The sequence below is a fragment of the Lepisosteus platostomus genome, chromosome 11 (assembly GCF_059453375.1).
Source record: "Lepisosteus platostomus isolate fLepPlt1 chromosome 11, fLepPlt1.hap1, whole genome shotgun sequence".
Classification (NCBI taxonomy): domain Eukaryota; kingdom Metazoa; phylum Chordata; class Actinopteri; order Semionotiformes; family Lepisosteidae; genus Lepisosteus; species Lepisosteus platostomus.
In genome coordinates, this window is record NC_142621.1 from 47,943,941 (window position 1) to 47,956,581 (window position 12,641).

The 12,641-nt window shown below is 50.0% G+C and overlaps 1 protein-coding gene, 2 long non-coding RNA genes and 1 other non-coding gene across 10 annotated transcripts in view; 2 read left to right on the forward strand and 2 right to left on the reverse strand.

Moving 5' to 3' along the window:
- The window catches only part of tex2 (testis expressed 2), a 58,174-nt gene extending 48,338 nt beyond the window's left edge, over window positions 1-9,836 (forward strand). For 4 of the 6 annotated variants that reach the window (XM_088600133.1, XM_088600137.1, XM_088600136.1 and 1 more), the window contains 5 exons: window positions 911-1,043; window positions 5,113-5,238; window positions 5,419-5,628; window positions 6,388-6,508; window positions 7,234-9,836. In XM_088600133.1, coding sequence (XP_088456259.1) covers window positions 911-1,043; window positions 5,113-5,238; window positions 5,419-5,628; window positions 6,388-6,508; window positions 7,234-7,383 — 740 coding nt within the window. In that variant the 3' untranslated portion in view covers window positions 7,384-9,836. The other 2 variants (XM_088600138.1, XM_088600139.1) reach the window with 2 other exon arrangements.
- LOC148652898 (uncharacterized) lies at window positions 1,050-4,948 on the forward strand. The gene is made up of 2 exons (XR_015925464.1): window positions 1,050-2,671; window positions 2,847-4,948. It is a non-coding gene; the product is annotated as an uncharacterized LOC148652898 (long non-coding RNA).
- A 622-nt stretch (window positions 9,837-10,458) lies between the features above and the next one.
- On the reverse strand, window positions 10,459-10,595 carry LOC148652899 (small nucleolar RNA SNORA50). The gene has a single exon (XR_015925508.1). It is a non-coding gene; the product is annotated as a small nucleolar RNA SNORA50 (small nucleolar RNA).
- Window positions 10,596-10,633: 38 nt separating this feature from the next.
- LOC148652900 (uncharacterized) lies at window positions 10,634-11,544 on the reverse strand. 2 transcript variants are annotated; one of them, XR_015925462.1, is made up of 4 exons: window positions 11,392-11,544; window positions 11,179-11,271; window positions 11,001-11,075; window positions 10,634-10,797 (listed from the first exon to the last, which is right to left on the reverse strand). It is a non-coding gene; the product is annotated as an uncharacterized LOC148652900 (long non-coding RNA). The 2 variants fall into 2 exon arrangements; XR_015925463.1 differs by having other exon boundaries at window positions 10,634-10,794; window positions 11,392-11,542.
- Window positions 11,545-12,641: the final 1,097 nt, after the last annotated feature.

Consider the following 12,641-nt stretch of genomic DNA (forward strand, 5'->3'; position numbering starts at 1 on the left):
CATTCATTCTCATTCAAGCTCGAAATGGATTCCCTCTGCTTGCAGTCAGCAGCAGCTTGGGGTGGTTAGTGGTCTGGACTCTGGATGTGGTTGCGAGTTCAAATCCCCTGGACCCTGGTGTTGTACCCATGAGCAAGATGCTACAGATCTCTCCTGTAAATGCTGGGGAAATTTGTTGAGTTGACTGGCCTGGTTTAAAAAAATAGTATTAAAACAGCCTTGTCTGTGTTCCAGTGGTGTATTTCCAGTTTCACAAATGTTAGCGGCTCTGGATCCCCAGGGGTCATGTCAACAGCTGCCAGGATGACTAAGGGAGCTTAGTGTGCCGTGTGCTTCAGGGCTGTGGTTCGACATGGAAGATGAACCTGGATTAGAGAGGTATTTCTTTTTCCCTGAACCGATCTTCGGTGTTTGAACATCCGGCTCACAGAGAATTAAACTGAACGTGACATCATAATCTGAGCAGTTCCAGTCATGTGGGAAGGTCAGCCGTCCTGTCCAGGGGTGTAAGCGTGGCGTGTCCTCGGATACGCGCCTGCCTCAAGCCCTCGCTCTCCGGCCTCTCTGCGGCCGTGAGCAAGCCAGCCGTCCTCAGGAGAGGCTGGGGGTTCAGCTGCTCCCCTCCTGCCAGGCTCTTCCGCAGCGAGGTGCAGACCCCGACTCCCCCCGCGGGGAGCAAAGAAGAGGTTGGAGCACCGGTGTGCAGGAAAAGGGGAGACGGAGCTGCATGATAAGCAGCTTGGCTTTGCCTTCTCTTCTCTTCAAGCGCAAGGAGGGAGAAACCTGGGAGTCTGATCTGTCCTCTGATCTCACAAACAGACACACGGCTAATCTGCATAGAAATGTTGCTGTCCTGGTATGCCCTGAAGCTCCGAGCCCTTCATGAGTGCCGTGTGTGTGTGTGCTTCAGGGCTGTGGTTCGACCTGGAGATCTCCTACAACGGCTCGTTCCTGATGACCCTGGAGACGAAGATGAACCTGACGCGGCTGGGCAAGGAGCCGCTGGGGGAGGGGCTGCGATTCGGGGAGACCGGCAAGGAAGGGTAAGCGTGGCCGTGCCGCGGGCGTCCCAGCATGCTTTGAGGGGGCGGAGCCAAACAGCGTTGTCCTGTAAAAAGGTATTCCAGGATTAAGGGCTCCCTGGAGGCCTGTGGAAAACTGAATTTTCGGAACACTTTGAAACTGCACACGTCCCGGTGTTGAGAGGGTTAGGTTTAGATCTGTGTACTTGTGGGCCTGTAAATGCACCTCTGAGCTGCCAGTTTTGCTGCATGGATTTGAGTTCACAGTCGGCACTTCCTCAAGGAGCTTTGCAACAAGTCCTCAGGCACTGCAGAGAAGAGCCGTGCATATTTAAGAGTGGTTTTAATTAGCATTAATCTGACAGGTTGTTTATTTGGTATTCAGTGCAAGTCCTTCGAATGTCTGCCTTTTGCACAAGACCTTTTACAATTGACAACACACTTGGAAGTGACTAAGCAGACCAATAACGCAGAGAAACACAGTTTGGCTCAGAGGAGACATCGGCACCCATCTCGAGGCAAACTGCTGTAGTACAGGTTGTTTACGAGTTACAGTAGATTAAAGGTTTCAGGCTGATCGTGAGCCGTGGGAGAAGGATCAGGAATAGAAATCCCAGAAATAGGAAGTGCCAATGCTTGACAGGAAGTCCAGGGAAAGAACGAAAGCGGAGTCAATGTTCTCTCCAGTACTGCTAAAAAGAACAGTCGGGTCGGCTTCCCTCAGAATGACAAGAAGGCACTTTAACAGCTTGTTAAGAAGTGTGGGTGTTAGAAATAATCTCCTGCTGGCTGGCGTTCTAAGAAGCTGAGGTTCTCTGGCGGAGGAACATCTTCTCATGGCTTGCTTACAGAGCAGCTGCTGTTTACAGAGAACTGCAGCAGCTTCTGGATGTTGCGTGGGAAATGTTATTGGGAACTGTAGCGTCTCCACCCAGGAAAGCAGATTGTAGTTAGAATTAGTTGGTTTTGTATTGCTGATGGCTGCAACAGCAGCAGGAAACGCTGAGTAACTTTTCTTTGTGCATTTCTCTCTCCATGTCTGTCCATTAATCATGTCTTTGGATTCATTTATCTGTGGATGTGTCTTTCTCTGGTGAGTTGTGGCTGCACTATCTTTGTGTGTCCATATGCTGTGCAAGTTGTTGTTTCTTAAGATCTGCTTCCTTAAGTAGGTTTTGCTTGTTTTGTTTTTTATTTAATTTGATTAGAAAAATAAACCCACACTCAACTGAATCTACACCATGCACTGCAACAGACTTTCAAAACCACCTGCAAGACTTAATGTCTCAGTAGCTCTCCTTCAGAGATGACAGACCTTTTTGGCAAAAGAGCACTCGTATCAATAACCAGGCATGCTTTCAGTCTGAAAATTCCCCAAATTTAATTTGAATCAGTCTTGTTTTAATCATCTTCTTTGTGGACAAGAGAAATTGCACTATAGGCGATGTATCTTAGTAAACTCATACAGACCTGACCATAATCCTACGTGAACTCTGAGCTCCAGGCCAGTTCTGTCCTAGATAATCCTATCCTAACCATAGTCTGAAAAATAACTGAACATGTACCTGAGCTCCAGTCTAAAATTGAGCAGAACTGGAAAACATATTACTGTACAACAGCCCTGTTTAGCCACTGAAACCTGACTTAACGTTACATTTCAGCCCTGCCCACAGAGGTGGGGAGTGTGGTTTGGCAGGTTTTTACAGGGACCCATGCTCATGCTGATCCCATGCGTGGGATCATGAACACGGGGGAGTGGAACTGGGTTTTCTGGGACCTGAGAGTTTAACTGGGGTTGGGTATTAGACCTAGGGGTCACTGCAGAGCTCCCACGCTGTGCCCGAGGCCTGGTGTGCCTGGACAGCTGACCTCGTTGTGGCGTCAGAACCGTTCAGCCCAGCAGTTCCTGGCCTCGCCTGCCTCGCTCTGCGCTGTGCGCTGTCTCTGCAGACAGACCGCCCCACATCGCCCTCCCTGCTGTTGCCCGTGTCACTGCCGAGGACAGCAGCGGGCAGAGGCTGCGGCCGTCCTGACTGTGGCTCAGAGAGGTCCGCTCCCCTCTGGTCCCAGAACTCCCAGTCTCTTTCACCCCCAGTCCCCTCCAGACCCTGCCCCGCCTGTCTGCATCTGCTTCTGAGAATCCATTAAACTGCTCTTCGTGAGAGCTGGCAGGCCATGAAGGAGGGTGGACAGGGAGGGGTGACGCACGATCGTCTGCAAAGCATTGAGCCGAAGTGGAGTGCGCTCGTATGCCAGTGTCGGCTCTCGTGAAAAGACGTTTGGACCTGTTGGAAATAAAAAAAGAGTTAAACTAAACCCCTCTAATAAAATCTTCTCTGCTGTCCATAAATAACGGCAGGGCTGTGACAACATTTCCGATGTGCTGCAGATGTGTCTGTGGCGCTGCTTCAGCTGAGGTTGGGTTTGCTTTTCACTAATCCTGCATGAGACTGGACTGACAGGTGCGGACCTGGCCGTGTCCCTCCCAGTCAGACAGAGTGCTTCTGTCCCAGCATCGGGTGCACCTGAAGCATGCTGGATACCTCGTGCTCAGACGCTGTTCTCCGCATCAGAGCTGCCCGCCGTCCTTTCGTGCTGAGGAGTTCTGCTGGCAATGCATCTTTATTAGGGAGCCCCTGTTTAAATCATTTAAATGGCTGCTGTTGATTTCGATGACCATCTTGAAATGCCTCACAATTGATCACATGAGTCTCGGAGTGAAAAAGAATCGCTAAATACAGGGATACAGTGAAGGTGTCTCTAGCCTTAGCAGACTGATGCATGAATGAATATAGGGCAGCAAAAAAAAGGGGTACAAAACATCGGCCAAGTCGTTTCAAGGTGAGACACACTATAGCGGCAGGCCCTTGGCGGCTACACACTCCGGCACAACTGCGCAGACACGAGCTGTCCTCTCCGGTCCAGACGGCTCTCTCCTGTGTGTGCACAATACGCAAGGGCATGGCTTCCCTCCCTCCCGTCTGCCTTGTGTAGGTCTGTGTCATACAAAAGTTGCAGGAATAACGATGTGCTTTTGTGACTGTAACTTCAACCAGCGGCTGGATGAAAAGCTTAATTAAAGATTTGTTTATCCTTTAGTGTTCAAAAGAATTTCCGCACAGTTTGGCCATCAGCCACTGGTGGCTGTTGTCACTCCCCTTGGATGTTTTTGCAACACGTTGCTAACATGTTGCTAGCTGGAGTTAAGCGATGGGCAGAAGAGGTGCCTCTGTGTCTCAGAGCACTGAGTCAGTGGAATTAAGCACTAGGCTTCTGGTTACGGACCACTGTTTCTTGAAAGATGTCTCACCTGCTAGGCTGGATTCCGGATTCATTTTTCAGGATCAGATTTTCGCTGTTTTGTTCTTGCAAACACCAACCTTTAGAAGGCCACAACTGTAGAAGGTTAATAACAATAAAAAGATTACCTGAAAGAACCTGTTTTTAGAAAAGCAAGTTGTTATAGATCAAGTTTCTCAGATTCACAACATTGTAATCCCAAACTGAAGAATATCTCAATAGGCATCTGCTACCTGTATTGTCCAACCTACTACTGAGACAGTCTTACAACCCCTCCCACCCCAGGTGTAACAAAAACTGGGAGCTGGATTTATCATACGTGTTCCAGTTTTGGTCCCTTGTAGGCGAGTTTTTTGGTAAATAAAACTGTAAAGGGGCACTGATACTTCTGCCTTCCTCAGTTTTTCAGTGCAGACACTGGAGCACTGGTCTCTGCACTGCTGGGTTGTGTTGGCTGCTCTGGCAGTTAAGGCATCCTCCTTAAGTCGTCCACGGTGCTGGAGAGCAGTGTCCCTGTGTCACAAGACTATCGCCCATCCCTGTTCACAGTTATACAGCTGTTCCAAAGAGAGGTGTATCTGTGAAGCTAGTTTTCAGACTTCTTTACATTGAGATGTTTGAATCTTGTTTGAAAAATGTGAAATCTTCATGTCTGAAATGTCATTCTTCTGAAATGCTGAGCAGCCACAGTGTGTGTGCGCTGTGTGTCTAGGGGCCAGGGTGTGTATGTATATGTGTGTGTGGCGTTAGTGCGCGTGTTGATGTCATGTTTGTGCGCTGTGTGTCTCAGGGCCAGGCCCCGGACGTACTGCCTGGCAGACAGCGATGAGGAGTCGTCCAGCGCAGGCTCGTCCGATGAGGAAGACCCCCCTGAGGTGACTGCGGCCGACAAGAGCCTGGTGCCGGGAGCCGAGGGGTGAGGACTCTTATTTCCTTACTGCCCAGCTCTCTCCCATCTTTCTTTACCTCCTTTGTTTCTTTCGTATTTCTCCAGAAAAACGTCTTTACCTTTTTGCCTTTTTATCTTTCGAGCTGGGCCTGTTGTTGCCACCAGCAGATTCTGACAGCCACAGCCTTCTCCCCTCCTCTTCTCCAGCTACGTCGGAGGACACAGAGCCAGCAAGATCATGAGGTTTGTGGACAAGATCACCAAGTCCAAGTACTTCCAGAAGGCGACGGAGACGGAGTTCATCAAGAAGAAGATAGAGGAGGTGTCCAACACGCCCCTGCTGCTGACAGTGGAGGTGCAGGAGTGCCGCGGGACTCTGGCTGTGAATATCCCCCCGCCCCCCACTGACCGAGTATGGTACGTTCAGCCCACAGCGAGGACAGCCCCGCTCGCCGAGACCGCTCGACCTTCCGGGGTTACTTCTGTCAGTTCAGGGCGCACAGAGGATTGTGATCAGAAAGGCAAGCAACCAGACACACAGAAGTGCGCTGACCTCACTCTGCTCGACAGAGTGACACAGGCGACCCAGAGCATCTCCTCTCCTGCCCCCTGCTGGTGAATTAGCTGCATGAGTATGAGTAGAATTGGCATGAGACGCTGAAAAACGTAAGAGCTCTGTTTTAAACAAAACTCTTTACGATGTATACAGTAGGTTTAAGATTGTTTTGTTCCTTTTTGTGAGCTTTGTGACTTTTTTTAGGTTGGAGTGAGAGAAAAAACTCACTCTAGAGGAACCCCTTTACTAACATAACAGCGTATCACTTCCTCACGCCTGTCATCAGCTTACAGGTATCAGAGGACAAACCCAGTTGTATAAAAGGGTGTCGCTGTGATTGCGCAGAGGGGTCTACAGCACTTTCACCCCTAGCAGTGGGAAAAACTGCAGACATGGGGCACCAGACACATTTTTAAGAGGGGTGTCCCAGTTCTAGATCAGGGTGTCGACTTGTCTATCGCAGGATGGCGTTACCCCGTAGCTAACAGGGTCAGAGCAGAGCTCAGGTCAGGCCCCGGCTGGACTTGGGTCCCTCCCGGGATCAGAGTGGGGACCACAACCCCGGGCCGTCTGGAAGTTGCGAGCTGTGCTGATGGGGCGCCTTCTCCTCTGTCCGAAAGGTACGGGTTCAGGAGCCCGCCACACCTGGAGCTGAAGGCCCGTCCCAAACTGGGCGAGAGGGAGGTCACACTGGCACACGTGACGGACTGGATCGAGAAGAAGCTGGACCAGGAATTCCAGGTAGGGTGAGACGGGTGGGGGGCAGAGTGGGAGTGGGAGCGGCCCTGAGCGCAGAGTCGCGCAGAGTCGCGCAGAGTCGCGCAGAGTCGCGCAGAGTCGCGCAGAGTCGCGCAGAGTCGCGCAGAGTCGCGCAGAGTCGCGCAGAGTCGCGCAGAGTCGCGCCACACTGAACAGACTCCCTCTGCACACCGCCATCACTGTGCTCCCACGTACGTGCAGTTCTAAAGGTTAGGCGTTTATTTCCCCTAAGCACCATATCAGATGAGCTGTAATTCTGCATGGAAAACAGTGGTGTCGTTGCTGGAGCAGGAGCTGCTGGCTGGGCCGCGGGGGGCAGAGCACACCTGGCTGGGACAGAAGCAGGCAGGCCTCCACTCGTTTCAGTCGCTGTTGTAGACACCGGCACTTCCATCACTAGATCCTGGCCGAGTCCTCGTGTCTTTTTGTGTCTTATCTGACCTTTGAGACCAGGAATCGGAATGCCATTGACGTTGTACCACACCGTGCATCATGCAGCCTTGTGTACGTTTACAGCCTGTGTCGCGCGCTGCGGCACCTCATTCCATTTCCCGTTGGGTCACGCAGCCTCCCGCCAGCGTTTCTCAAACCACCGATTCCTCTGCACCACAGGAGACGCGGGATGGGGGGTCGAAACGGGACAGTGTACTGAACAGCTTTGTGTTCTCTCTCTCTCTCTCTCTCTCTCACTCCCTACGAATTCACAGAAAATATTTGTCATGCCAAACATGGACGACCTGTACGTTCCCATAATGCACTCGGCGATGGACGCGCGGTCCCAGGCCGCCTTGGCCCCCGCGGCGGACCCCCCGAGGGACCAGGGCGAGGCCGAGCCCTGTGCCGAGGGGCAGATGTGAAGATTCGGGGTCTACAGTATTACGACACGGAGGCCCGCTGGGCCCTGCGCATCCAGACTGTGCCTGTGCCACATTCCCACCTCCTCCCCCAGCCCTTTCCCACCCTGCCTCCTTCCTCCCGGGAGCCAGGGGGCCCCCGGCACGCGTCCTCGCGGCTCCGAAGGAAGGGCTCGCCGTGAAGCGTGTCAGCCGTTTGCTCACTGCTGTATTAGCTTTCAGAGGGAAGATGCAACACAAAGAGGGGTCTGTATTACTGTCGGTGGTCCATGTCCGTGAAGGCGAACATGTCTAAGATTGTACCGACTCACGGAAGCCTGATCCACCCGCCACCCTCCTGTCCGTGCGGAACAGCTGGTTAGGCAGGCAAAGCAAGATGGCGACTCAACGCCTCTCTTGGGGAAGAACGCTGCCATCAGGGGGTCTGAGAATCTAGTTGCGGGTCCCGCCCTGCACTCGCCGGCCGAGGGCCTGGCGAACGGTGGGCGACCTGTGCGTGAGAGGAGCCCTCCCCCTGAGGGGGTTCCCCCGTCTGTGGCGGTTGTGCGCTTGCAGCCGTGAATCGAATCGCAGGAGGGGGCCGAAGAGAGGCTGGGAGGGGTACACGCGACGGGCTATGAGCTTGTCTGGGTGAACAGTTTGTGCAGTACGTGCGATCCGCTCCCCGCTGCAGTGTAGAATCGCCGGTAGATGTGTTTGTTTTTGTTCGCCGTGGTGGCTGGGCGAACAGAGCCCAGTGTGTGCACTGCTGTGTGCTCACCCCAATTTCCCCCTCAGGCGTGGCTGACTGTAGCACAGGCAGCTCCCTGGCCGTGCCCACGCCTCCCCGAGCCAGCCCTCGGATGACCCCGAGGCCAAGCCACAGTCTGTCAGCTGAACTGATGAGCCTCCAGCCACAGCAGGCCAGGGGGCTTTTATTACACAGGCATATTGTCTTTTCAACTGTCAGTGATTCCAGAAGTTCATTTTGAACTAGTTATGCAGTCCTGGTGTACAAAAAAAGCCCTCTTTCCATATGTGCTCATCACAAGCCTATATATAGAAATATATATATATAAAGATGTATATAGGTGCTTTAAATCTTTTTAAATGAATGTATGATCATGCTGGGCAATTTCAATGTTCAGTTTCTGAATGCAGTTCTTACCAGTGTACAAGATTAATGGAGCTGAGTGGGCTCTGCAGTACTGCACTACAAGGAAGGCAGGTCAGTGAGCATATGAATTATCCAACTTTTTTCTATAAACACTGTTTATATATGTATATACACGGTACATATATAAAGAAAAGCTGAGAATTGAGCGACAGCACGTCAATTTCAGCTGTGCTCTGCCCTCCTGGCTCCAGCTGAAGGGACCTGGAGACTTCTGCAGACACAGACCTCTGGACGAAGGAATCGATGTCATGTCACAAACGTTAACTAGTGAATAAAAACAGCCATAACCAAGAATTGTTAGCCATATGATTCAAAAACCTTCTGTGAGCCATCTGGGGTCATACAGTACATGCTTCCTTTAAACGTTCTTCACTGTTTTTAAGTGATCGCTAACACCGCAGGTTTTAACTGAAGCTGCGCCCAGTCCCTTCTTGTGGGGAACACAGACTCTCCTCCACACAGCTGGGGACCCCATCCAGCATCTCCTTCCTCCATCAACACTAACTGCGTACGGAAATATTTATTCCGAAGCGTATTTATTTTGGACCCAGAGCAGCTTCCTTCTGACCTTTGATTCTGCCTGGGGCCACACTACCGGACTGTCGGACCTGCAGCTTGTTTGCGGCCTTGCTGAGGGGTTCCCCCGCTTGCAACGGGCCTGGTCCTCCGGGTTCCAGGCAGGTCACGAGGGAGAACCCCTCACTGGGGCCGGGCCGGACCGACACCGGGCCTCTTCACTGCTGGCCCCACCTCGCTGTGAAGGACTCTCTCGAAAGGATGGGAACAGTTTCTAGCTGTGTTTTTTTTTCCCTGGAAGAATTTTGTATGCCTTATTTGTTCTCCCGTTATGAAGAACCAGTCCCAGAAGCCCTGCGGGCCTGCTGGACTGTGCTTGGTGCGCCAGGTCCGTGATATTGCAGGAGATGCGATCTGCCTTGATTTTTCTTAATTTGTTAAAGATTCTTGCTTTGTTAAATCTTTTTTTGTATTATTTTCAGTTTTGCCATAATTGTTAATTTATTAATTAAAATTGAAGAGCATTCCTATCGGTATGTACAAGGCCATCTTTGATATGACTTTTTGTGAAGTTTCCCTTTTTGTGAAGGTTGCATGTCCTAGTTCTGTTGAACAGCTCTCCTGTCTCTCCAGGCCATGTGCAATAACTTTTTAAAAAGTCCAAGGACAAGATGCACTAATTATAATGTATTCTTTAACGTGGATCATATCACAAATCACACTCATCTGTGGGAAACTGAAGTAAGCTTGCTGTTTTAATAAAGTTTCTCCATTTTTCCCTTTACATCTCTGTTATTATTCCGAGGCTTTAGTGCTGTCAACTACTGCTTTTCATTTTCATGGACACAAGGGGGACTAGCAAGCAGAATCTGAAGCACAGCCTGCCCGTCACCAGTGTGTCGCTTATAGCTCTGTCCCCACATTAGCGGTAATATTGCTTGACTGCAATGGACAGCAGCAGCAGAGACGGCTCAATCAGTATAAGATCTGGGCCACCTAATGTCCCTGTATACCACTCCCTCACCTCTGCACCTGAGCTCCGTGGTGGAGGAAATAGGTCTCTTGAGTCAAGCCGAGACATTGCACTGCTTCAAGAACAGCCAGTATCCAAGTGAAAGTGTTACTTGGGACAAGAAAGTCACACAACCATCACTTTCCTTAGAATTCTATTCACAAAGAGATCACCTTTCTAAATTAAATCAGAAAAGCTTATAATTGGTGGCTGTCTGCTCCATGCCCCCTCTGCATTCTAAACCCTCACTTTAAGGTCTTCTACTCCTCTTTTGTACTAGAGGAGCACTTTTGAAAGCTCAGGACCCATTTCCAGGACTGCTGCTGCTTTGAAGAGACCCAGCAGCCCCCTCCAGATCACCACCACTGCTCCACACACGTAGCATCACAAGAGCAGGTGTGACTTGCTTTTAAAAGAGCAGCCTGGGTTAAAGACCAAGAAGCCCCAGTTATAACAAGTCTGCTTTGCTCTGGCACTGTGCTTGGCCTGAGGAATCACTGGGTAGACTCCACAGGTTCAAAGGCAGTGCTCACACAGATACAAGTGAAATAACCACACAAAGACAAAAATCCAAGGCACAGTTTTCAGTTTATTAGATAACAGGTGACACTGCTAAACAGGTTCCAAACAGATTTGTCCTTCCTCAGCAGGAGGAGCTGGTTCCTCTGTGCCCAGTCGCGTCGGCTAGGCCGCCTCTTCCTCCACACCGGCCTCCAGGGTCCGGAGCGACCTGCTTCAACAACACAGGAGTAGAGCTGTGAGCGCTTGCAGCTCGAAAGCGGGGAAACAAAAGCAAACCTTAAGAACGGTTGATCAGAAAAATAAGTTGACTTCACGATTATTCAGAAGTCTAACGCGTTTGCAAGTCATCATGCACAGCCGCTACAACGTTTTCCACAGCAAGACAACCTCTCTTTCTGCACCCGGGGCACTTACACCCTGCGCGCCTGCAGTCTGGAGCGCCGCTACCACGCCTGCGCCCAGGCCGGGGGGTTCACTCAATTCCGCAACCTGGGAGGAGAAAAAAAAAGAGCTTTAGTTTCTCGTGATGTGAAAGGGTTTTAATTCTTGAGGCCTAGATATAAAGCCGTCTATAAACTGCGATCCACACTACCGTGGACTGGCATCCCAGCGGCGAGCCACGTGGTAGCTCCTGTCCCCCTGCCCCACGTGTCGCCTCTCGGAAGAGCTGGGTCTCCGGATTTAGCTGGGAAAGACAAGAGACTTGTTAGCTGCAGCGAACATATCACGCTCAATAGGCCGACAACTTAAATCGTGAAAGGAAAAAGAACGTGCTTAGTAAAAATCGGGAAACTAAAAGCCTTACCTTACAAAGATAATCCCACATGCACTATGTTCCCGCAGTTAAAGAATGTAGGTAAAGCATTACTGCACTCATGCTACAGAATATATTTAACTGAAGCATCATTTAACTCGGCCTTTTGACTAAACTCAAGTCACCTCCCACTGCCTGCCCTGCTGCAAACAAAATGCCAGCGAGCTCTCGCTCCGGCAGTGCATTAAATACGGGAGGCGCTGACGCACTTCCGGTCCATGATTCCACAATTGTCCAAATTGTTTTAAAAAATAGAGGAAAACAAATCAGCTGTGGATTTCGGGAATCCCATATTGTATGAGTAATACATTTGAATAATGGCGTATTAAAATATTTTTTAAATAGTTTCAAGACTACCTTGTGAAAGACAGTGCTCAAGGCATTGTGGGACTTGGAGTTTTGTCTGTGGGTTTCGTGAGAGTTAATATCATAAACTTTATTTTATATAGCGCCCCTAAAGGTGGCTTCTCAAAGCGCTTAAATACTACTGCCTACTAATAACAATTATTTGGAACAAATATTAATTCTCATTTACAGTCCCCAGTTGGTGAAGTGCTTTACACTATTGCTGCACGGAAGGCTAAAGACTATAGGAAAGAAGAGATGGAATAATTCAAAAGATAAATCACATAACCGCAAGGGGCATTTTGTGACGAATCGCCAGGTCGTCGTTGTCAATGCGAATGTGTTTGCATTTGTCTTGCTCGGTAAAATAAAAAAAAATAATAACACCTACAACAAGTGTAAGAGTAACAATATTCTTCCTTTTACACGGCGTTTTTCGTGATACCAGATCTCACGCTTTGTCGTAAGTCAGTTCGGTTTCTCTGCGCCAGGTGCTCCAGCCAAAGGACTTAATAAAAACATCTTGATTTGTAGGATGGCATAGAGTGCGATAAATGACGAAGGTAGGGGGGTGTTTTACCGATCAAAAATCTGAAAACTAATTGAAAAACTGAGGCTCCCGTACAGCAAGTACACAGCCAGGCCGGGCGCTCGAAGAGTCAGGATCACAGAGATTGGGGCGATAGGGGGCGCTAGTGATAACTGTTATTCGTCAAATGAGACCTAAACCACAAACTCATCGTATTTGGGGAACACTTAAAACAGAACTAGGGAAATTATGCTACAAGAGGGAAGGTTTTTATTTTAGATTTGCGCTATGCTTACTACTCCAATAATGATACGAAAATAGTTTAAGAGTCCAGATGATAACAGGAGAAACAAAAGCGAGCCTTTCA